Below are 23231 nucleotides of genomic sequence, written 5' to 3' on the forward strand. Positions count from 1 at the left end.
GTCACACATACTTACCTGCCTGGCGACGTCGCTGTGACCGGCGAACCGCCTCCTTTCTAAGGGGGCGGTCCGTGCGGCGTCACAGTGACGTCACTGAGCGGCCGCCCAATAGAAGCGGAGGGGCGGAGATGAGTGGCCGGAACATCCCGCCCACCTCCTTCCTTCCTCATAGCGGCTGGGAGGCAGGTAAGGAGAGGTTCCTCGTTCCTGCGGCGTCACACATAGCGATGTGTGCTGCCGCAGGAGTGACGAACTACATCGTTACTGCTGCAGTAACGATGATCGAGAATGGACCCCCATGTCACCGATGAGCGATTTTGCACGTTTTTGCAACGATGCAAAATCGCTCATCGGTGTCACACGCAGCAACATCGCTAATGCGGCCGCATGTGCGTCACAAATTCCGTGACCCCAACGACTCCGCATTAGCGATGTCGCAGCGTGTAAAGCCCCCTTTAGTCCAGAGTTCCACTTGCATATGACTCATGTGAGTCTCGCATCGGTATCACCCGACACAGCCTGATGCTCTCTGGACATGAGTGTCTCAGCTGCATAGAAATACATGCAGCTGACCTGCTCCTGTCAGGAGAGTGTGCGACCGTATCGGGTGATGCGATGTGAGACTCGCTCGAGTCATACACAAGCGGAACAGTACCCTAAGGGGTACTTTGCACACTATGACATCGCAAGCCGATGCTGCGATGTCGAGCGCGATAGTCCCCGCCCCCGTCGCAGCAGAGATATCTTGTGATTGCTGCCGTAGCGAACATTATCGCTACGGCAGCTTCACATGCACTTACCTGCCCTGCAACGTCGCTCTGGCCGGCGACCCGCCTCCTTCCTAAGGGGGCGGGTCGTGCGGCGTCACAGCGACGTCACACGGCAGGCGGCCAATAGAAGCGGAGGGGCGGAGATGAGCAGGACGTAAACATCCCGCCCACCTCCTTCCTTCCTCATTGCAGCCGGGACGCAGGTAAGGCGATGTTCCTCGCTCCTGCGACTTCACACACAGCGATGTGTACTGCCGCAGGAACAAGGAACAACATCGTACCATCGCTGTTGCAAAATTATGGAAATGTCGGACCCTACACCGATCATACGATAACGTCGCTTTTGCGCTCGTTAATCGTATGTAAAAGGATTCACATACTCCGATGTCGAGAGCGACGCCGGATGTGCGTCACCTTCGATTTGACCCCACCGACATCGCACCTGCGATGTCGCAACGTGCAAAGTACCCCTAAGGGTGATAATGCTAGGATCGCATTAGAGTGGCTATTTTTTTTATATATATATATTATCCACCTAATTATTTTATTTTAATTTTATGGAATCCTAATAAAACATAGATAATTTTACCTACACATGCAACAATCTATTTTTTATATTTATACAAATGAGCCTACAAAATCTTGACTTTCTGCCAAAGATGGTTTAAATGTGGAATGCCATGATGCGGCTTATATTAATTCATACAGAAATGTGATTCAGTCACATCTAGTACCACTGGTAATTCTCTTCCCTTAAAAACTCTTCTCAATTGTAACACCATACATGTATTATATATAGTTACATGCAAAGCATGCGATTTGCAGTATATTGGTTGTACAGTGTTTGCATCTCTGTACATATAAATGGAGTGAAAAGTAACCCAAGTACAAGTAAGGGCTCGCTTTTAGAAGTTCACAAGTGAGACACTGCCAGTTTAACTCCATTTAGAGGTGGTACATAATCATGTGTATAAAAGATAGTTCATTTTAACATTTCCTTGCTATGATTAACAGCGTTTTATCTCTCGAAATACATATGACAACTTTTTAATTCTCTTTTAATATCCAATGTTTTTTTTTTTTGTTTTCTTTTTTTAAAGTCTATGAATAAAATGATATTTGTATAATTATTTTTTTTATTTTCTTATTTTTTTGTATTGCTTTTGTATTGATAAAATTCATTAGTATTTAAAAGCTAACAGGCCATCCTCTACAGGGCACTTGCAGACACCAGGCAGATGGGGAAGCTAAATAAGGACCAATTTGCTCTCGCAATGTACCTCATTCAACAGAAAGTCAGCAAAGGAATTGATCCACCACAAGTTTTGACTCCTGATATGATCCCACCAGCAGAAAGGAACACTTCAATGCAGGTAAGCATATACTTTGCCAACCATATAAATTTGTTGGTAGCGATCTGTTCTTACTAAGCTTATTGGGTCTAAATTATTGCTTCCACACAGTTTTATGTTCAGTGACATCAGCTTTTGCCACAAGTATATATGTTTTAATATGCCCTCATAAAATAAACACTTGAATTATATTCTTTAAGGCTATGTGCGCACAGTGCGTTTTTCGCGGCGTTTTTGCGCGTTTTTCGGGTGCGTTTTTGGCCTTAAAACTGCAGGACTTTGCTTCCCCAGCAAAGTCTATGAGTTTTCATTTTTGCTGTCCGCACACATCTGTTTTTTGTTACCTGCGTTTTTGAGTTAAAAAAAAAAAAAATGGACATGTCAGTTCTTTCCTGCGTTTTTCTGCGTTTTGTCCCCCATGCAATGCATTGGAAAAACGCAGCAAAACGCTGAGATCAAAAACGCAGCAAAACGCAGCCAAAAACGCACCAAATCGCGGTAAAAACGCGTGCGTTTTTTTTATGCGTTTTTTTCGACGCAGGTGTGTTTTTGTGCGTTTTTAGCGGCCAAAAACGCACAAAAACGCAGCGTCAAAAAGACGCAGTGTGCGCACCTAGCCTAAAGGTGATTTCAGTGGGAGCCAAGCAATTCTTCATTATCAGTGATTAATTACATACTACATTTCACGTTTCGTAAGGTTGCTTTTGGCATTTAGTATATATGACCATCCTAGATTATATATTTGTTGATTACTATTATATTTATACCATTATACAATTTAAGGCCCTGTGTGCACACTGCGGTTTTACTCGCGTTTTTGCAACGTTTTTGCTGCAGAAATTTCTTGTAACCTTTCTGCAGACATTCCCCAGCAAAACCTATGGTAAAAAAAACAGCTGTGCGCACACTGCGTTTTTTTCTCAAGAAAATTCTTTCTGTAGAATTTCTTGAGAAAAAGAATGAGCATGTCACTTCTTTTCTGCAGGTATCTGCGTTTTTTGCCATAGATAATAGTAAGAAACCGCAGGAACCAACCTGCAGAAAAACCACACCAAAAACGCATGAGTTATCAATGCTTTTTTTTGCACGCAAGTGCGCTAATCTTCTTGAGAAATATTCTTTTTCTAGTGCGCACAGGGCCTAAGATAATTATTTTGTAGAATTGTGTCATTGGATATAACCTATTTCAACCAGAACCTTATTACCTTATATACATTATTTTGTATACTAATTTACGTATGTTATCATCTTTACATGCATAACTGGGGCAGCGATCCTGCCTAAGTTGCTAAATAGGGATTTCAGAGATTGGCTTTACAATAGGCATCTCAGCATAGGAAAACTAAGGCTAGCTCACAACTGCGTTAAGAAAAGGAACAGAACAACCAAATTCATGCAAGGGAATAGATCCGTCACAGGACCGGGCCCGACTTGGAGTCTGATGTTTAACTAGAAAAAATAGCACAGCAAATTAAACCATTATTTCCAAGAACAAATGACAGACTCTGTGCAGAAGTTAACAGAGCTTAAAGGGAACCTGTATTTACAGCTTTCCAGAATACTGTATATAAGAACCCAGGCCGCTCTGTAGAAAGTAAAAAAATACCTTTATAATTCTCACCTAGGCGGCAGTCCTGTCCGATGGGTGTCACTGCTCTCGTGCACTCGGTCTGTCATCTCCATCTTGGGGGATCGCCGTCCACTTGCCCAGGCACTTTGGCATGACACTTCATGCACGGAAAGGCCTCCTTGCACTCCTGCACAGGCGCACTTTGATCTGCCGTGCTGAGGGCAGAGCAAAATACTGCAATGTGCAGACACGAGAATAGGTCAATGACCGCATGTGCATGCGCACTACAGTGCTTTGATCTGCCATCAGCCAGGTAGGTCAAAGTGCGCATCCCAATGGAGGCATCTGTGTGAATGACCTAAGACGCATCATGCACACAGGGCTGGGCAGGAGGACGGCGATCCCACAAGATGGAGGAGGCGCCAGACCAAGAACAGTGACTACCATCGGACTGGACCGCACCCCAGGTGAGTATAATAAAGGTGTTTTTTTACTTTCTACAGATCGGCCTGGGCTCTTACATACAGTATTCTGGAATGATGTGTGCGAGTATAAGGGATCACTGGTGCTGGCTGCAGTTCATAAAGGAAAATCCTAGTGACAGGTTCCTATCAGCTGATTAATTAATACTGCCAGAACTACAGGCAACCAGAGATGGACACTTGCTCCACTCTTGAAGTTATGAAAGTTTGCAGGGATGAGGTAGCTTGGATGACTTGTTACAGAGGTAATATCCTCATTGAGCTCTCCGCTGTCTGTAAGGCTGTGTGCACACGATGCGTTTTTTACCGCGGAAACGCTGCGTTTTGAACCGCAGCGTTTCAGTGGCAAATTGCATGCGTTCAGCTTTCCCAGCAAAGTGTATGGGAAAGCTGAAAAATCAGTGCACATGCTGCGTTTCTTTCCGCAGCGTTTTGGATGCCAAAAATCGGTGCGGAAAGAAAAGCAGCATGTCACTTCTTTTGTGCGTTGTGGCTGCGTTCTCTCCCCCATTGAAATCAATGATGTGGGGTCAGAACGCAGCCACAACGCATGGACCTGCTTTTTTGTTGCGGTCCGCGGCCTTTGTCGGCACGCCAGAACGCAGGCATTTACCTGGAAGTGAGGTCAAGAGGTTTCCTGTTGACCTCACTTCCTGGCAAAGCCCCCGGTGTCGCCAAAGTGCCCGCCCCGACCCCCGACCCCCCTCCCGAAAATCCAACATGGCCGCGCGCACAGTAGCGCACCGGCCGCCCTGCTGCTATGATTTCTGTCGCATGTGCAATAACACATGCGACAGAAAACTGTTCCCCAGGCCCTGCCCGTTCACCCCCTATTCCCCCCGGTGTCATACATACCTGTCCGGTCGCAGCGCTGATCCCCCGCGGCCCCCTCCTCCTTCACAGCAGACGCCGGCCGGTCACATGTGCAGAGCAGCTGACAGCCAGCACTGTGTTCAGAGAGCTGTGCTGGCTGCTCGCACTCTGCAGCTGTGACCCGGGGAGAGTGGGTGCAGATTTTTGCACCCACTCTCCTCAAATGGAGGGTCTGCCCTCCTAGAAAATGGGGGATACGTTTCCTGAACGTGCCCCCATATTCTAGAAGGTCCAGAGGCGACGTGGGACATCCATATGGATTTCTGCGGACCCATTTTTTTTTATTAAATTGGAGAACAAGGGAATGATTTGGGGAGTGTTTTTTCTAATAAAACATTTTTTGTTGTCTTTTTTTGCTTTTGTTTACTGTCAATTAGTTATGTCGGGTGTCTGATAGACGCCGTGACATCACTAATTGCTGGGCTTGATGCCAGGTGACATTACACATCTGGTATCAACCCCATTTATTACCCCGTTAGCCAACGCACCAGGGCGCGGGATGAGTTGGGGCGAAGCGCCAGGATTGGCGCATCTAATGGATGCGCCACTTCTGGGGCGGCTGCGGCCTGCTATTTTTAGGCTGGGAAGAGTCCAATAACCATGGCTCTTCCCACCCTGAGAATACCAGACCCCAGCTGTCAGCTTCACCTTGGCTGGTGATCTAATTTGGGGGGACCCCACGTTATTTTTTTTTTTTATTCTTTATTTATAAATAAAAAAAAAAACATGGGGAGCCCTCCAAATTGATCACCAGCCAAGATGAAGCTGCCAGCTGTGGTTTGCAGGCTACAGCTGTCTGCTTTACCCTGACTGGCTATCAAAAATAGGGGGGACCCCACGCCATTTTTTTCATTTTTTTTTTTTTTTTTTTTTTTATTGGATAAATACTAAGCTAGGCACCCTTTAGTGCCACATGAAAGGTACTAAAGGTGCCAGCTTAGAATATGCAGGCGGGGGTAGGACGTTCTATATATTTGACATCCCTTCATCCATTGACGCTTTTTAGGCTGTGTGTCCACAATCAGGGTTTGCAGCGTTATGGGCGCTGAGTGTTTTCCCTGCGTCCATAACGCTGCGTTGTGCAGTAGAAGCACAGTGGAAGGATTTTTGGAGATCCCATGCCCACTGTGCTTCTTTTCTCCGCAGCATAAACTGACCGGTGGCGTGGCTTCCCGAGCCTCAGCATGTCAATTTATGCTGCGGAGACGAGAGTGTTCTCTGCAGGTAGCATAGAGCTCCACAGCAGCCTGAACCCAAATCGTGGGCATGGGCAGCTGCAGGAAGGCTGGCACTGTGTACTAGACGCCGTGTCGCTGGATCATGGCCACATAGCCTTAGGCCTCTTTCACACGTCAGTGATTCTGGGACGTTTGTGCTTTTTTTTAAACGTACCAGGATCACTGACATACGCAGACCCATTATAATGAATGGGTCTGCTCACACGTCAGTGATTTTTCACTGCACGTGTCTCCGTGCGGCGTACCCGCGTGTGCGTGATTGCCGCACGGAGACATGTCCATTTTTTTCTGGCATCACTGATGTCCCACGGACCACGCAGTGGTGTGATCCGTGAAACACGTGCCAGAAAAAAACGTGCTTTTAAAATAAAAAACATTTTAACTCACCCGGCTCCAGCGATGTCCTCTGCAGCCCGTCCTCCCTGTTCCTTCTGTGCCGGCTCATTATTGTCGCGCATATTCATGATGCACGACACAGCCGACCCGGAAGCAGCTCCTGCAGGGGTCACCGCCGGCCGGATGCTGCACCGCGGGAGCGATCAGCACCATGGAGAGCGGGAGCGGGTGCAGGTGAGTTAATCTCTAAGTGCAATCACGGGCCACGGAGAACGGAGCCCGGATTGCACTTAGACAACCCACGTGTGCCGTGATTCACGGCACACGGAGGGACATGTGCGTGTTTTACACGCCAGTGAAAAACGTCAGTGTTTTTCACTGACATGTGAAGCGGGCCTAAAAGTGAGAATATTGTTGCTACAGCAACATTTTGGGTGAAGTAGCTGTGGATTCAAAATGCTTAATATACTCCTGAATAAAATCCTTGATGGGTGCAGATTCCAAAATGGGGTCACTTGTGGGGGTTTTCTGACGTATAGGTACCTAAGGGGCTTGGTGCGCGAAGTTTATTTCAACTTTTCCAAAATTCAAATGGTGCTCCTTCCATTCCAAGCCCTCCCATTTATCCAAACAGAATGTGGAGAAGGAAATGACATCACAGGTTTTTTTTTCCAAAGGTCTGTGTTCAACCAACTTTATTATCACTGACAAGTCTTAAAAAACGCACCTAAAAAAACGCATGAAAAACGCATGAAAAACGCATGAAAAACGCATGCGTTTTCGATGCGTTGTTTCTCAAAAAGCATTGTTTACAATTCTCCCCTCTGCCAGAGGGTGCGTTTTTTTCCGCGCGGAAAAAAAAGCAACGTGTGCACATACCCTAAGACTGACTGAGCACTCCCTTTACTCTTAGGTACTGTCCACCAAGTACTCTCAGCTTCTGTCCACCTAGATTTTACCAGTCTCTTAGAGAGGCTGGTAAAATCTAGGTGGACAGAAGCTGGCAGGGACAAAGCTGTTTGACTAGTCATCCGCGTCACCTCATCCACGACTGCTGTTGTAAAATGTGGTTTCTCCAAAATGCATTTCTGCGTAAAGTATACATGTCTGCAGTGATCAAGTCCGTTTCTGATTTGTGCTGCCTTTGTTCTGAATGAATCCCCTGACAGATTCACTTTGAGACCATATACAGTACTCATTTACGTAAATGGGCTAGCTGACATGCAGAAATTATGGCGTAGGACGCAGTAAGGACAACATAGAAGAAATATTACCCTGTATTAAACTTCTGAGCTCTGATAAAAGGACTTCTGCTGATAGCCCCCAGTGTACACCGCACAAGCTGAAAAGAGACATTGAACATATTGTCAAGCTCAGTGACCAGCTTTTGGCTTCATTTTACATGAACATTCAGGGCTTATGTCATGGAACGTACTGTGCCAACTTTATAGTCTTTTTCTCTAGTCCCTTTAAGTAGCTAACTAGTGTTAGGCGGCTACAATTGTATGATACTTGATAATTGTTTTAATTTTGTTTGAAGTATGCAGTGAAAGCAGCTTTTTTCCATTTAAGAGTAAGTACAATATTTATTAGATGTTTAGATTATACAGCATAGACTGTATAATTTTCATTTATGTAGAGAAGTGTAAAAAATGGTCATAAATTGCAAGTGTTATTTTTGCATTCAGAAGGTTAAAGGGGTATTCTGGTCACAGCAAATAATTATTTTTTGTTTAATAAAAAGCTATGCAGCTTCCAATGTACGTTCTGTAATTTGGTCAATTTCACAATCTCTGCTTGCTCTCATTCAGCAGGCACTTCATTCATTGCTTCCAGTAGATGAAAATCTGTTGTGTGTATCAGTGCTTTTCCCTATTACCGTATTTTTTTGATTATAAGACGCACTTCTCTCAAAAATTTGGGAGGAATATGAGGGGTGCATTTTAAAATCCAAATATAGCTGGAGGTGGAGAATTGGTGCGGGGGTCTGTCTGTACGGGCGGCCGCCTGCCTCTCTATGCGGGCGGCCAGCTACTTCTCTGTGCGGGCGGCCGGCTGCCTGCCTCTCTGTGCATGCGGCCGGCTGCCTGCCTCCCTGTGCGGGCAGCCACCTGCCTCTCTGTGCGGGCGGCCACCTGCCTCTCTGTGCGGGCGGCCACCTGCCTCTCTGTGCGGGCGGCCACCTGCCTCTCTGTGCGGGCGGCCACCTGCCTCTCTGTGCGGGCGGCCGGCTGCCTGCCTCTCTGTGCGGGCGGCCGGCTGCCTTCCTCTCTGTGCGGGCAGCCGGCTGCCTGCCTCTCTGTGCCTGCGGCCGGCTGCCTGCCTCTCTGTGCCTGCGGCCGGCTGCCTGCCACTCTGTGCGAGTGGCCACCTGCCACTTTGTGTGGGCGGCCGGCGGCCTGCCTCTCTGTGCATTCGGGCGGCCGGCGGCCTGCCTCTCTGTGCATTTGGGCGGCCTGCCGCTGTGCATTCGGGTGACCTGCCTCTGTGCATTTGCCCAGCGGCCTGCCTCTGTGCATTCGGCCGGCTGCTTGCCTCTCTGTGTCGGCGGGCGGCTGGCTTCCTCATTGTGCGGCCGTGGAAGCTGCGGTGGCCCAGATGCTCTGGCTTCCAATGATGGCGTCCGGAGTCAGCGTGTGCGCAGATGGAGCTCTCAGCCGAGATCTCCATCTATACACGCACCGCTCCGGGCGCCATTTCTTTGAAGGCCGGACAGAACATCTGGGATACCCGCCGCAACGACCTACTCCATACAGCCACCGCAGCTTCCGCTGCCAGCACAGACCCACCTCTGCTAGCACAGACTCCACCAGCAAAGCCCCTGCCTCTTGTGATCCCGCTCCACCACCGCTGCAGTCCCCTCTGGTAAGACAACACCGGAGTATAAGACAGACCCCCCCCTCCTTTTTTTTAACTTTTTTTTTTAATTTCTAAATTTGGGGTGCGTCTTATAATCCGGTGCGTCTTCTAAACAAAAAATACGGTATACACTGTAAGCCTCTATACCCATCTCATGGCCATAGAGAGATGTGCACCCCTGGAAATTAATCAATGAAGATTTTTACTGTTTAAGTACCAGCAAAATTCTTAAAGCTTTTCGAAACATGTGCAGAAAGAATATTAGAAAACTGTATAACATTTATTATACAGAAATAATATGTTTGAAAACCAGGAATACCCTTTTAAGTAATCAAATGTTGTGTGTACTCTTTATGTTCCATCTGTGGTTTTTCCCTGCCCTTTTCTCCAGACCCTGTCTGGTTACATGACCCCCATAGGAAATGACATGGCAAACTTAACAGAAATCCGGCGTGTGAGTAGATCCTCAGTTGTAATCCCTTACTGGCATGTCATGTGTTTTTGCATGATCACCATTTTATTCCTACTCTTAAGTAGTATCTTTATGCAGATTTTTAAGTTTGTCAAGCATGATAATTTATATCAATATAGCATCCCTTTGGGGTAATATAGTTACCAATACAGGTATGCAAGGATCACAGTAGCATGCAGGGATTTTAGTGTGAGCGTGGTGTGGAGACTAATTACAATATGGCGTGGTCTGATTTCTTCACTCTTAGTTCCATTGCTGTTAGTGCTGAAAATATATCACTTTGAACCACTTAGTTACTTGTGAAAAGAAAAGTATTTTTCATTGTATGGCGGAAATGCAAAATAAAAACAGTGATGGTTTAACTTAAAAGGAATGACATAAAAAAACCTATTGTTTAGATCAGATTTTTATGTTAAATATATTTATTTTATTTTTAATTTTGGTATTTTTTTTTCATTTTCATAATGCGATCAGTATTAAAGAAAAATAAAATAAAAGTTCATTAGTAATGAACAGAATTAGACCTTTTCTTCGGCGCTCCATTGGGAGACCCAGACGATTGGGTGTATAGTACTGCCTCCGGAGGCCACACAAAGCATTACACTAAAAAGTGTAAGGCCCCTCCCCCTCTGGCTATACACCCCCAGTGGGATCACTGGCTCACCAGTTTTCTGCTTTGTGCGAAGGAGGTCAGACATCCACGCATAGCTCCACTGTTTTTAGTCAGCAGCAGCTGCTGACTATGTCGGATGGAAGAAAAGAGGGCCCATACTAGGGACCCCAGCATGCTCCCTTCTCACCCCACTTTTGTCGGGTGTTTGTTAAGGTTGAGGTACCCATTGCGGGTACGGAGGCTGGAGCCCACATGCTGTTTTCCTTCCCCATCCCCCCTCAGGGCTCTGGGCGAAGTGGGATCTTACAGGTCTCCAGGCACTGAGACCGGGCTCCATCCACAGACCCAGAGAACCTGCTGGATATGGAGCTGAGTATCGTCAGGGACAGGCCCTGCTACATTAAGGTACTCTGTGTCCCCGGGCAAGCGCGCACACACACACCAGCATTGCTGGGAGTGTTAGTGCGCCGGGGGCAACAGCGCGGAGCGCTCGTGCTATTATTCACTACAGCTTTGCTGAGTGACTTTATGTATTGGGAACTGCCGCGCCGGCCGCTGCTGGGTGTTTTTTACATTGTGGCGCGGCTGGGACTTGTGGTGCGCCGGGGACTTCCGCGCTGGCCGTGCACATGGACGGCCGCGCTTATTACTCGAGTCCCCGGCTTTGCGGCCTAGTTTTCGTTTCGTTCCCGCCTCCAGCCCTGCCAGTCAGGGGTGAGGCGGGACGCTGTACAGACAGTCAGCGCCGAGGGCTGGAGTCTGCTTTGCATTCTCCAGCCCCCTTCACTGGACACAGTGGGACGCCAGTTTCCCGCTCTTGTCTGGGGCACGCCCACGGCCCGCCCCTCGTCACACGAGCTGGAGAAGGACGCCGGCAGCCATTCCTACACGCAGTCCGAGCTGGGGAACGGAGACATGCTCTGGGCAACCACTCACAGGGCTCTGGCGACCACACACCCGCGTTATAGGCGGGCGGTAAGCAGCACCTGAAGTGCTGACCCCACTAAATACCGAAGTGTCCATTTGTAGTTTATGCTTGTATGCTATACACTGCACTGTACGGTCGCTATCTTTGGCTATATGCCCTCCTAGATGGCGAGATAACAGCAGCAAAAAAGCAAGGGTGCTAAGGCACAGTTTTTCTAGGCTGCTTGTATTGCATGCGCTGAAGTGTTCATTTGTACTTATGCTTGTATGCTATACATTGCACTGTACGGTCGCTACTCTTGGCTATATTCTCCTAGAGGGCTGGACAACAGCAGCAAAAAAGCATGGGTGCCAAGGCACAGGCTTTATAGGCTGCTTGTATTGCATGTGCTGAAGTGTTCATTTGTACTTATGCTTGTATGCTATACATTGCACTGTACGGTCGCTACTCTTGGCTGTATTCTCCTAGATGGCTGGACAACAGCAGCAAAAAAGCAAGGGTGCCAAGGCACAGGCTTTCTATGCTGCTTGTATTGCATGTGCTGAAGTGTTTATGCTTGTATGCTATACATTGCATAGATGGCTAGAATACAGCAGCAAAAAAGCAACACAGGCTTTCTATGCTGCTTTTCCTGCATGTGATACTGTTCCACCGGCAGGTTCCACTGACCCCCATTGTGTGCAATGCACCCCTGTAGCACTTGGTCAGCTGGGGTCTCTACTAGAGGTGGCCAAAGGAACCACCTGTGAACCCTGTCCAGGGACAGGGACGGAGTTGCAGTTTCGGCTGATAGATTGTCATGGGATAGAGACTTTGCAGTCCAGACAGGCCATGGGCAATCTTGATTAATGCTCCCTGGCCACCCTCATTTGGAACATAATCAGTGCTCCGGGGGGGGGGTCCCAGGCATTCCAGGGTGAAGGCTCTGACACGGACGGCAGTCCCAGACAGCCTAAGCTAGCTCGCTGGGTGCGGCACTCGGCTTCATCACTGGTCAAGGTCCCAGCGGGAGGACTCTCTGTATGATGAGGCAGACGTAGCTGATCAGGGCTTTGGTCCTGACACCGCTCTCAATCCGGATACACCGGATGGTGACGCCATAGTGAATGATCTTATAGCGTCCATCAATGGAATGTTGGATATTGCTCCCTCAGCTCCCCCAGGGGAGGAGTCAGCTTTACAGCAGGAGAAATCCTTTTTCAGTATCTCATGCGTATATTGAGTACTTTTCTGGCCACGCTGACTTCAGAGAAGCAGTTCAGAAACACCACGCTTACCAGATAAGCGTTTTCTCCAAACGTATTAAGGATACACGTTATCCCTTCCCCCTGACGTGGTAAAGCGCTGGACCCAGGGTCCAAAGGTGGATCCCCCAATCTCCAGGCTTGCGGCTAGATCCATAGTTGCAGTGGAGATGGGACGTCACTTAAAGATGCCATTGACAGACAGATGGACCTCTGGTTGAAATCTGTCTGTGAAGCTATCAGCGTGTCGGTTGCTCCGGCATTCGCAGCCGTATGGGCACTCTAAGCTTTTTCAGCTGGTCTTGCGCAGCTGGTCTTGAGCACATGTACATCTGTGCCGCAGGTGGTGTCCTTAACCTCGCAATGTCTGCATTGCGACTTACCCTAGTAATGCTGTCCTGGGGGGACAGTCGAGGTTTCGGTCCTTCCCAGGCTCGGGCAGGTCCCAATTGTCCTCGTCCAAAAGGGCTCAAAATGCTCAGAGGGGCTCAAATTCCGGCTGGGCTCAATCACGCCCAAGGAAGGCTGCAGGAGGAACCGCTACCAAGGCGGTCTCCTCATGACTTCAGCTCTCTCTCTCCGCATCCGCGGTTGGTGGCAGACTCTCCCGCTTGGCGACATTTAGCTGCCGCAGGTCACAGACCGGTGGGTGAGAGACATTGTGTCTCACGTGTACAGGACATTCCCCCCACCCCACCGAGCCGAGGCTCTTCTGCAGGCAGAAGGAGTGGTAATCCCTGTTCCTCTTCAGGAACAAGACACGGTTTTTTCCTCCAATCTGATTGGGGTGCCAAAAAAGGGTGGCTCTTTCCGTTCCGTTCTGGAACTAAAACTGCTCACCAAGCACGTGAAGGCCAGGCGGTTCCGGATGTAACCCTCCGCTCCGTCATTGCCTCAATGTCTCAAAGAGATTTCCTAGCATCAATAGATATCAGGATGCTTATCTCCACGTGCCGATTGCTCCAGAGCACTAGCGTTTGCTACGTTTCGTTATTGAAGACGAGCATCTTCAGTGCGTAGCCCTGCCCTTCGGTCTGGCGACAGCCCTACGGGTTTTCACCAAGTTCAGGGCAGCAGTGGGAGCAGTCCTGCACTCTCAGGGTCACTCTGTGATCCTTACTGGGACGATCCACTTGTCAAGGCACCCTCTCAAGAGGCATGCCAACACAGCCTGAACGGGGCGCTGGAGACTCTCCAGAGTTTCGGGTGGATCATCAACTTTTCAAGGTTACATCGGGCACCGACCCAATCGCTGACATATCTGGGCATGGAGTTTCACACTCCCTCAGCGATAGTGAAGCTTCCGCTGGACAAGCAGCGTTCACTACAGACGGGGGTGCAGTCTCTCCTTCAAGGCCAGTCACACCCCTTAAGACGCCTCATGCAGAGGCAGTCACTTTCGCGCAGTTTCATCTGCGTCCACTTCAATGGGACATGCTTTGCCAATGGGTTGGGGAGTCGACGTCCCTAGACAGGAACGTTTCCCTTCTCAGACGGTCAAGGACTCTCTTCAGAGGAGTCCATCCTTCGGATCAATGTTCTGGAAATCTGGGCAGTGTATCTTGCCCTGCAAGCCTTCCAGCAGTGGCTGGAAGGAAAACAGATCCGAATTCAGTCGGACAATTCCACAGCGGTGGCAGACATCGCCCACCAAGGCGGAACACGCATCGCCAAGCCTACCAGGCAATCCGGCGGATTCTGACGTGGGTGGGGGACAGAGCATCCACCATATCCGCAGTTCACATCCCGGGCGTAGAAAATTGGGAAGCAGACTTCCTCAGTCGCCTGGGCATGGACGCAGGGGAATGGCCTCTGCACCCAGAATGGTGTCAGGAAATCTGTAGCAGCTGGGGGATGCCGGACGTCGACCTAATGGCGTCTCGGCACAACAACAAGGTCCCGATTTTCATGGCGCGGTCTCACGAGCAAAGAGCTCTGGCGGCGGGCGCCCTAGTTCATGATTGGTCGCAGTTCCAGCTACCCTATGTGTTTCCATCTCTGGCACTGTTGCCTAGAGTGCTACGCAAGCTCAGCTCCGCTTGCCACCGCGCCATCCTCGTCGTCCCAGACTGGCCGAGGAGGTCGTGGTTCCCGGATCTGTGGCATCTCACGGTCGGCCAACCGTGGGCACTCTCAGACCGGCCAGACTTACTGTCCCAAGGGCCGTTTTTTCCACTGAATTCTACGGCCCTGATCCTGACTGTATGGCCATCGAGTCCGAGATCCTGGCGTCTTCAGGATTATCTCAAGACGTCATTGCCACCATGAGACGGGCTAGGAAGATCTACCACAAGACGTGGAAGATATTCTTATCTTGGTGCTCTGCTTCGGGAGTGTCTCCCTGGCCATTTGCATTGTCTCCTTTTTCCTCCCTTCCTGCATCTGGATTGGGAAAAGGTTTGTCGCTCGGCTCCCTTAAAGGACAAGTCGCAGCGCTGTCGGTATTCTTTCAGAAGCGCCTAGTATGACTTCCTCAGGTACGCACGTTCCTACAGGGGGGTTATCACATTGTCCCTCCGTACAGGAGGCCGTTAGACCCATGGGATCTGCACAGGGTATTAATTGCTCTCCAGGAGCCGCCCTTCGAGCCTCTGAGGGATGTTTTCACTTTCTCGACTTTCACTGAAAGTGGCCTTTCTGGTAGCGGTCACGTCTCTTCGGAGAGTGTCCGAACTAGCAGCGCGGTCATCCAAAGCTCCCTTCCTGGTGTTCACCAAGATAAGGTAGTGCTGCGTCCGATCCCAGAGTTTCTCCCTAAGGTGGTATCCCCTTTTTATCACAATCAGGATATCTCCTTACCTTCCTTTTATCCATTTCATCGATATGTAATGGCTTGCATTGTTGGATCTGGTGTAGAGCACCCAGAATCTACATTCCCGCACGGCGCCCCTGCGCCGCTCGGATGCACTCTTTGTCCTTGTCACTGGTCAGCGCAAGGGATCGCAGGCTGCAAAATCCACCCTGGCTCGATGGATCAAGGAACCAATTCTGGAAGCCTACCGTTCTGCGGGGCTTCCGGTTCCATCAGGGCTGAAGGCCCATTCTACCAGAGCCGTGGGTGCGTCCTGGGCATTACGACACCAGGCTACGGCTCAACAGGTGTGCCAGGTAGCTACCTGGTCGAGTCTGCACACTTTCACCAAACATTATCAGGTGCATACCTATGCTTCGGCGGACGCCAGCCTAGGTAGAAGAGTCCTGCAGGCGGCAGTTGCCTCCCCGTAGGGGAGGGCTGTCTTTGCAGCTCTAACATGAGGTATTTCTTTACCCACCCAGGGACAGCTTTTGGACGTCCCAATCGTCTGGGTCTCCCAATGGAGCGCCGAAGAAGAAGGGAATTTTGTTACTTACCGTAAATTCCTTTTCTTCTAGCTCCTATTGGGAGACCCAGCACCCGCCCTGTTGTCCTTCGGGATTTTTGATTGTTTTTCGGGTACACATGTTGTTCATGTTGAATGGTTTTCAGTTCTCCGATGTTACTTCGGAGTGAATTTGTTTAAACCAGTTATTGGCTTTCCTCCTTCTTGCTTTTGCACTAAAACTGGTGAGCCAGTGATCCCACTGGGGGTGTATAGCCAGAGGGGGAGGGGCCTTACACTTTTTAGTGTAATGCTTTGTGTGGCCTCCGGAGGCAGTACTATACACCCAATCGTCTGGGTCTCCCAATAGGAGCTAGAAGAAAAGGAATTTACGGTAAGTAACAAAATTCCCTTCATCTTTTTGTATTGAAGCACCTAATGTGCGTATGCAAAGGTGATTGTGAATGGAGGAGAGCTGTGAGAACTCTTATTAGGAATCGTGAATCATCTTTGTATAGAGATTGCAAAGAATTAACTTAACACAATTGTCAGATTTAAACTATTATCAAGTTCTAATGACTCATTCCCTTTAAGAATACACTGACTAATTGTGCTGCACTTTTTTTATTCATTTTATTGCCAACTGTTGCTTAACAAATTACATACATTTTGAGATATACTCAGGAAAATAATAAGGATTGAAAATAATGAAAGAATCCTTAAAAGGTAGAAATAATAGAACACACTTGGGTATACAGCCTTTATATGGTTATTGGTGATGAGCGAATATATTCAGCACTATTTGTTACTCACACGAATATTAAGGTATTCGGAATATATTCGTTTATTTGCCTAGTATTTTGGTATTCGCCTTGTGAGGATAGAGTCTCTTTCCAACATTTGTCAAACTGACTTTCAGCCATTTAACATGCAGGGACAGCTTGTCAATCACAGTAGTGCTACAGCCATCTTTTCTACTTGCATTACTGTCATTGCAAGGCGCAGTGAAAAAAATAAAAATTACGTGTGATCATAAAAGCAAGACAATTATACTTACCAAGTTTCTGCACAGCTGTCACACTAGTTCCAGATCTGATCATTAACCCTTACGAATATTCACTTCTTCCCCACCTTCTGTAACAGTGTCTGTAATTGGTTGCCGTCAGCATGCCAGCATCTGTTATTGGTTGCCCTCACACTAGCTGTCTGGGTCTCCGGAGTGGAGAGCAAAAATAAATAATTGGAAAAAATGCCGTTGGGCTCCCCCATATTGTGATAAACAGCGAAGATAAAGCAGACAGGCTGCAGGACCCAGTTGTGTGCATTATCTTGGCTGTGTGTCAAAACATGATTAACCCCATGTGGATTTTTTTTTAAGTATTTAAAGAAATACGGCGTGCAGTCTCCCAATTTTGATACCCAGCCAAGATAAAGCAGAGAGCTGGGGGCTGGTATTTTGAGGCGTGGGAGGCCCATGGTTATTGGGCCCTCCCTAGTTTAAAATAGTAGCCCACAGTCACCCCAGAATTGGCACATCCATTAGATCAGGGTTCCCCAACTCCAGTCCTCGAGGCCCACCAACAGTGCATGTTTTCAGGATTTCCTTAGCATTGCACTGCTGTTGGAACCAGCACCTGGGCAGGTAATTACATTAACACCTGTGCAATACTAAGGAAATCCCAAAAACCTGCACTGTTGGTGGGCCTTGAGGACTGGAGTTGGGGACCTCTGCATTAGATGCTCCAAACCTGGCGCTTACCCAACTCATCCTGATTGCCCTTGTGCAGTGGCAAACTGGGTAATAGAAGGGGTTAAAGACAGCTGTGATTTGTCAAAAAGAATCCAAACCTGAATATTTTACCATTTGCCCATCACAAAAACCGCATCATCTCTCCCCTGGAAATGCTCTGTATATGGCTGGCTGTATGTGGGCGTAGAACCAAACTGCCTGCTATTTGACTTCCGTAATGCTCGTTACGTTACTTGAGTTGAGCCCTTTCAGAGTGTCTGACCTTCTCGGCTTGAGTAACGGTCGAGCATCCGAGCATTTTAGTGCTCGTCCAGCTCTACTCACGACCTTGTGCAAAAAAACCCTAAAAACTAATGATCAGTTGGATTAACGTAGTATTTATTGAACATTTTCAAATATCCAAAACCTTAGCAAATTTCTGAGGCAACCCCTGTTATGATAAACTGTTCTCTCATATGGGATTATTGTGTTGACTGTGTTGTGTGCCAAATACAGAACCTTAGTGTTGGAGGGGAAGCTCCCATCCAACATGTGGCTATCAATATCTTGGCAAAAAAAAAGAGTATATCTGAGGATTCTAGTATGATGAAACCTCATCCCTTCTTCTAGTTTCCCAAATGGGCAAATTTTAGGGTCCAAGGGAACAGGAATGAATATCAAGGAGGATAAGAAAGCAACCTTTTGCCAAAATGAAAGGATCATTGGGCAAGCCCATATCATGTGCTAGACAACTGCATTCAGAGTGTGGCAGCGCAGACGCTCTGAAATGCATAGTTTTCCCATACGGCATAACCTAGATGGGAATAAGTAGGATTGATGAATAATATATCATTGAATCATTTTATTATTCACTGAAGGTGAGACATGGAGAGAAGATTCCGGGATCTCTTATAAGTCCTCATGAATAATAGGAATGAGAACTCCAATTTGTCTTTTATCTGTAGCAAAGTGGTTCCAATGTCTAGTGATATAAGGTTAATATGAGATCTTGCAGGCCTTGTGATAAGGATACCTATTGGGAAAGGTGAATGAAGGAGTCTCTGTACCATGGACATGTAGTTGCTGTTAGAAAGCAGATCTGAGCTGAAGATAAAAAAAAAAATTAGATCTTGGTATATCATATTTGGACCACAACTGATCAAAGGATAATAATATATTCTGATCATAAAAGTCACCTAATAAAAGAACTTTTTGAGTATTCCAAAATTGAATTTTGCCAGTGGGGCATGCCTGCCATGGTATAAGTAAAACTTAACGCCCATTTCCAAGCTAAGCATGCCATGCTATAAGCATAGGTAACATTTTAGAAATAGAAGGGATGAGCTGCTTTCACACATCCGGTTTTGGCTGAGCGACACAATACGGCGCTTTGCAGAAAAAACGCAACCGTTTTTTTTTTGCCGCCGGTTGCGTTTATTCCGCATAGACTTGCATTAGCGCCGTATTGTGCCGCATGGCCTTGCGTTGCGTCCGTTTTTTGACAGATGCGGCATATTTAGCCCATGCGGCAGCCGAATGGAACGTTGCCTGGCACGTTTTTTGTGCGGTGAAAAAACCGTGTCGCGCCGGATCCGGTGCGATGCGGTGCGATTTACAAAGCAAACCTATGGACGCCAGATGCGGCGTCCTGCGCAAAAAACGCATCCGTCCGCCGGATGCAGTTTTTTGGACTGCGCATGCTCAATATCAAGCCGCATCCTTCAAAAAACGGTTGGGCCGCATGGAAAAACTTATGCAACAGATCCCTTTTTGTTTGCCGCATCCGTTGCATAGGTTTTTGAGCAGGATTGAGCCGCACTGCAAAAATCGGATGTGTGAAAGCAGCCTTATATAGCTCCAGAAAACCTAGTAAGCAGTTAGTGTTTGCAGCAGCTAGATTGGTTTTTGAGTTAGGTAATTGTGAGCCAGGCATCTATCTACTCAGTGCCTTTAATTAACCTTAAAGTAAACAATCACCAGGGTTTTCCTATATAACCTTCAACCAGTGCTATACTGGCACTATCCGGCTGATTCTCTACATATGTGTAGTGGTCAGCTCAGATGTTTGGGTTTTGAAATCCAAGAAAGTAAACTTTATAAAATCATCAGCTTAAGTGACAGCAGCTGAGAATCAGATAATATCTGGGGGTATTCATAGTTATCCTCTCCCCCTGTTAGAATTAGCATAAGTATTATACAATCGATTTCATTTTTGACTTGCAGAACCTGTGCTGAGTTCATACACATGTGACCAGAAGGGGCGGGGCCTCAGCCAACAGAAAAATGTTGCTTCCTGGTATCAGCTTTGGTGAGTGAGGCCCCGCCCCTTCTGGTCACATGGCTATGACCTCAGCTAAGGTCCTGCTAGGTTGATTGTATAATACTTATGTTAATTCTAACAGGGGAAGGGGATAACTACGAATACCCCCCAGCTATTATCTGCTCCTTTGCTGCTGTCACTCAAGAAGCTGATGATTTTATAAACTTTACTTTCTTGGATTTCAAAACCTATACATCCAAGGTGACCACTAAAGGCTGATAGACTCAGCCTGATAGTGCCAGTATAGCCCTGGCTTTAGGTTATATTGGTAATTCCTGGTGGTTGGTTCACTTTAAGTAGAGATGTTTCCACAAACTATTTAGGTCTCTAAAGTTTAGATAGTTTAGGTCTAGAATTTTCCCATAGGAAAGTCGAAATTAACAAGTTAAGTGTTGTAAAGATGGTTTTGGGGATACAAGGTATAGCTAATTTTCGACAGCAAATTCATCTTGATTAAATTTATGCGGCCTGGTACTTCTAGGGGTATTTTGGAGCATGTTGGAGGGAATATTGCTTTTACAGTCCTTATGAATATTTATTCCCCGATATTTAAAATGAATAGATAGAGGTGAACGGTATTTCAGGTGGGCAATGTGCCCATGAGTTGGGGCATTAGCGCTGATTTGTTCCAATTCATCGAAAGACCAGAGAATTTGCAAAATGCATCGAAGGTAGAGATAACATGGGGTATAGCATGACCAACCTGATCCTTAAAAATTATCATGTCATCTACATATAATCAGATAGTATCTGCTCGTTTAGCTATTAATATACCTTTAGTTAGTGATGAGTAGCATATTTCGATTGCTAGAGCTTCAATGGCTAAAGCAAATAAAGATGGGGAAAGGGGGCTACCCTGACGAGTTCCCCTTTCTAAAGCAAAGGATGCACACGGGGTATTGTTTACCACTTCCTTTGCCCTAGGAGTCACATATAACACATGTCCACTCACAAAATTTTGGAACAAATGCAAATTTTAGGAGACATGCTGATAAAAAGGACCACGCTGCCAAGTGACACGCTTTCCTGGCTTCTATAGAAGCTAATGCCCACTTGTAGTAGTAATGAGCTGTATTGAACAACAGATTGGACGCTTCTAATATTAATGGAAGTACGATTCCCCAGCATAAATCCAGATTGATCTGGGTGTATTATATCACAAATCACTTTACTTAGGCCGCTTTCACACTGCGTTTTTACTTACGTTCAGTGGTCCCGTCGGGGCATAAGTCTGAACCGCCCCTCCCCCATCCCGCAAAACGTGTTTCGGACGCATGCGCCGACAGGGCCATTGACTATAATGGAGCAGACTCCGGTAGCGTGTGTTCTGTCTTGCACCATTTTCGGGCATATACGTTTTCTGCAGGCAGACACCTGAACGTTTTGCGGGGTGGGGGAGGGGTGCTTCGGACAGATGCCCCGACGAGACCACTGAACGTAAGTAAAAACGCAGTGTGAAAGAGACCAAAGTCTCGCAGCTTGTATCTTAGTGAAAATGTTATAATCCACATTGGGGTCAATAAGACTAACAGTCTAAAGGTTCCCTCCCATCTTTTTATAGAACAATGATATTAGCTTCATAGAAGGAATAAGGTAAAGAAGAAACATCTAAAATGTGGGCTATTAGAAGATTCTGATATTTGGCATATAATTCCAACGGCTGCCCATCTGGTCCTGGAGCTTTACCCAGCGCCATGTCACTTTTGACTTTATTTATTTACTTTCTCCAAAGTAATATCGGCATTTAAAAAGATTTGCTGACTTGCACTCAAAGTAGGAATCTGTAAATCAGTTTATTAAGAGAGGTAGTCTGATACGGTAACATTACATTTAGAGTTATAGAGGTTCTCATAATAACTGTGGAAACAGTAGGTAATACCTTCTGCGGATGTTACAATGGAGCTGTGTGGAGCTTTGATCTTAAAGTGTAACCGTAATTTTAATTCTTATTTCATAAATCAATAGCACACATGAAATAAGCCACTCTGTTATATATCATCAGACAAACTTCCTTCTTTCTCTGCCGGAATTGATCAGTCATTATCAAAATTCTGAATTTTGTCGTAAAATCTGTATTCATTGAGGACTTTCCAATTAGAAAAGTCCGATCTGTCAAAATATAAAAATAATTAACTGATCAGTAAACAAAATAAAATTCAAGAATGCCAAAATTACGTTTTTTTTGGGTCGTTGTAATACCATAAAAAATGCTGTAATAAGGGATGAAAACGTCGTATCTATCCAATAATGGTATCGATAAAAATGTTGTCTCTCCCCACAAAAAATAAGCCATCACTTCATCGACCCAAAAATTAAATTGTTACAGGTCTTGGAAAATGGCGAGACAACCCCCTTATTTTTGATTTTGCAAACTTCAGATATTTTTTTCACAATTGACCTATTAAAAAAAAAAACAACTGGACATGATTGGTATGTCTGTAATCGTTCTGATAAGGAGACTCTTATTGTGAGGTCATTTTTTACCATAAAATCTACACTGTAAAAACAAGTTCCAAAATACTATCTCAGAATTATGTTTTTGTTTCACAATTTCTCCTTATTTTCCAGTACACTATGTAGTAAAATTAATGGTGTCATTCAAAAGTTCAACTCATCCTGCCAAAAACAAGCCTTCATATAGCTATTTGGACAGAAAATAAAAAAGTTATGGCTCTGAAAGGAAGGGGAGGAAATAACGAAAACGTAAACACGAAAATTGGTTGTGGTGTAAACGGGCTGTTCTCTTTCAGCCAACTTCTACTTCCAAGCACAGAAATTAAAATACAAGCTATGCTTTACCAATTTTTCCCGGGTCTGGCACTTTTTCTGCACTGCTGCCCTGGTTTCTGTTTGACTTCAGTATTGTCATCATGTTGACAGCACTGCAGCCAATCACTGAGCTCAGCAGCTCTAATGATGTTGATGTCTTGTGCCACTGAGCTCTGTGATTGACTACAGTGTTGGTGATGTGATATAATCGCTGTAGCCAATCAATAGAGATTGGGCAGTCACTAGCTTGCTGAACGATAACTCTTTAATGTTACTTTTATAGCTATATATTGCTTTTAGTGATTAAAAATGAGATTAGAGATACAGTATATAGACATCTAGAAAGCAAATTATTAAATATTATTAACTTAGTTATT

General features: G+C 46.5%; 1 protein-coding gene across 2 annotated transcripts in view; it reads left to right on the forward strand.

Annotated features, from left to right (window-relative positions):
* Window positions 1-23231, forward strand: part of EPS15L1 (epidermal growth factor receptor pathway substrate 15 like 1) — a 297220-nt gene that overhangs the window by 84731 nt on the left and 189258 nt on the right. The window contains exons 11-12 of one of the 2 annotated variants that reach the window (XM_075315065.1): window positions 1987-2143; window positions 9872-9934. In XM_075315065.1, coding sequence (XP_075171180.1) covers window positions 1987-2143; window positions 9872-9934 — 220 coding nt within the window. The remainder of the gene's footprint in view (window positions 1-1986; window positions 2144-9871; window positions 9935-23231) is intronic. The other variant, XM_075315074.1, reaches the window with a different exon arrangement.

This window comes from Anomaloglossus baeobatrachus, chromosome 1 (genome assembly GCF_048569485.1).
Source record: "Anomaloglossus baeobatrachus isolate aAnoBae1 chromosome 1, aAnoBae1.hap1, whole genome shotgun sequence".
Classification (NCBI taxonomy): Eukaryota; Metazoa; Chordata; class Amphibia; order Anura; family Aromobatidae; genus Anomaloglossus; species Anomaloglossus baeobatrachus.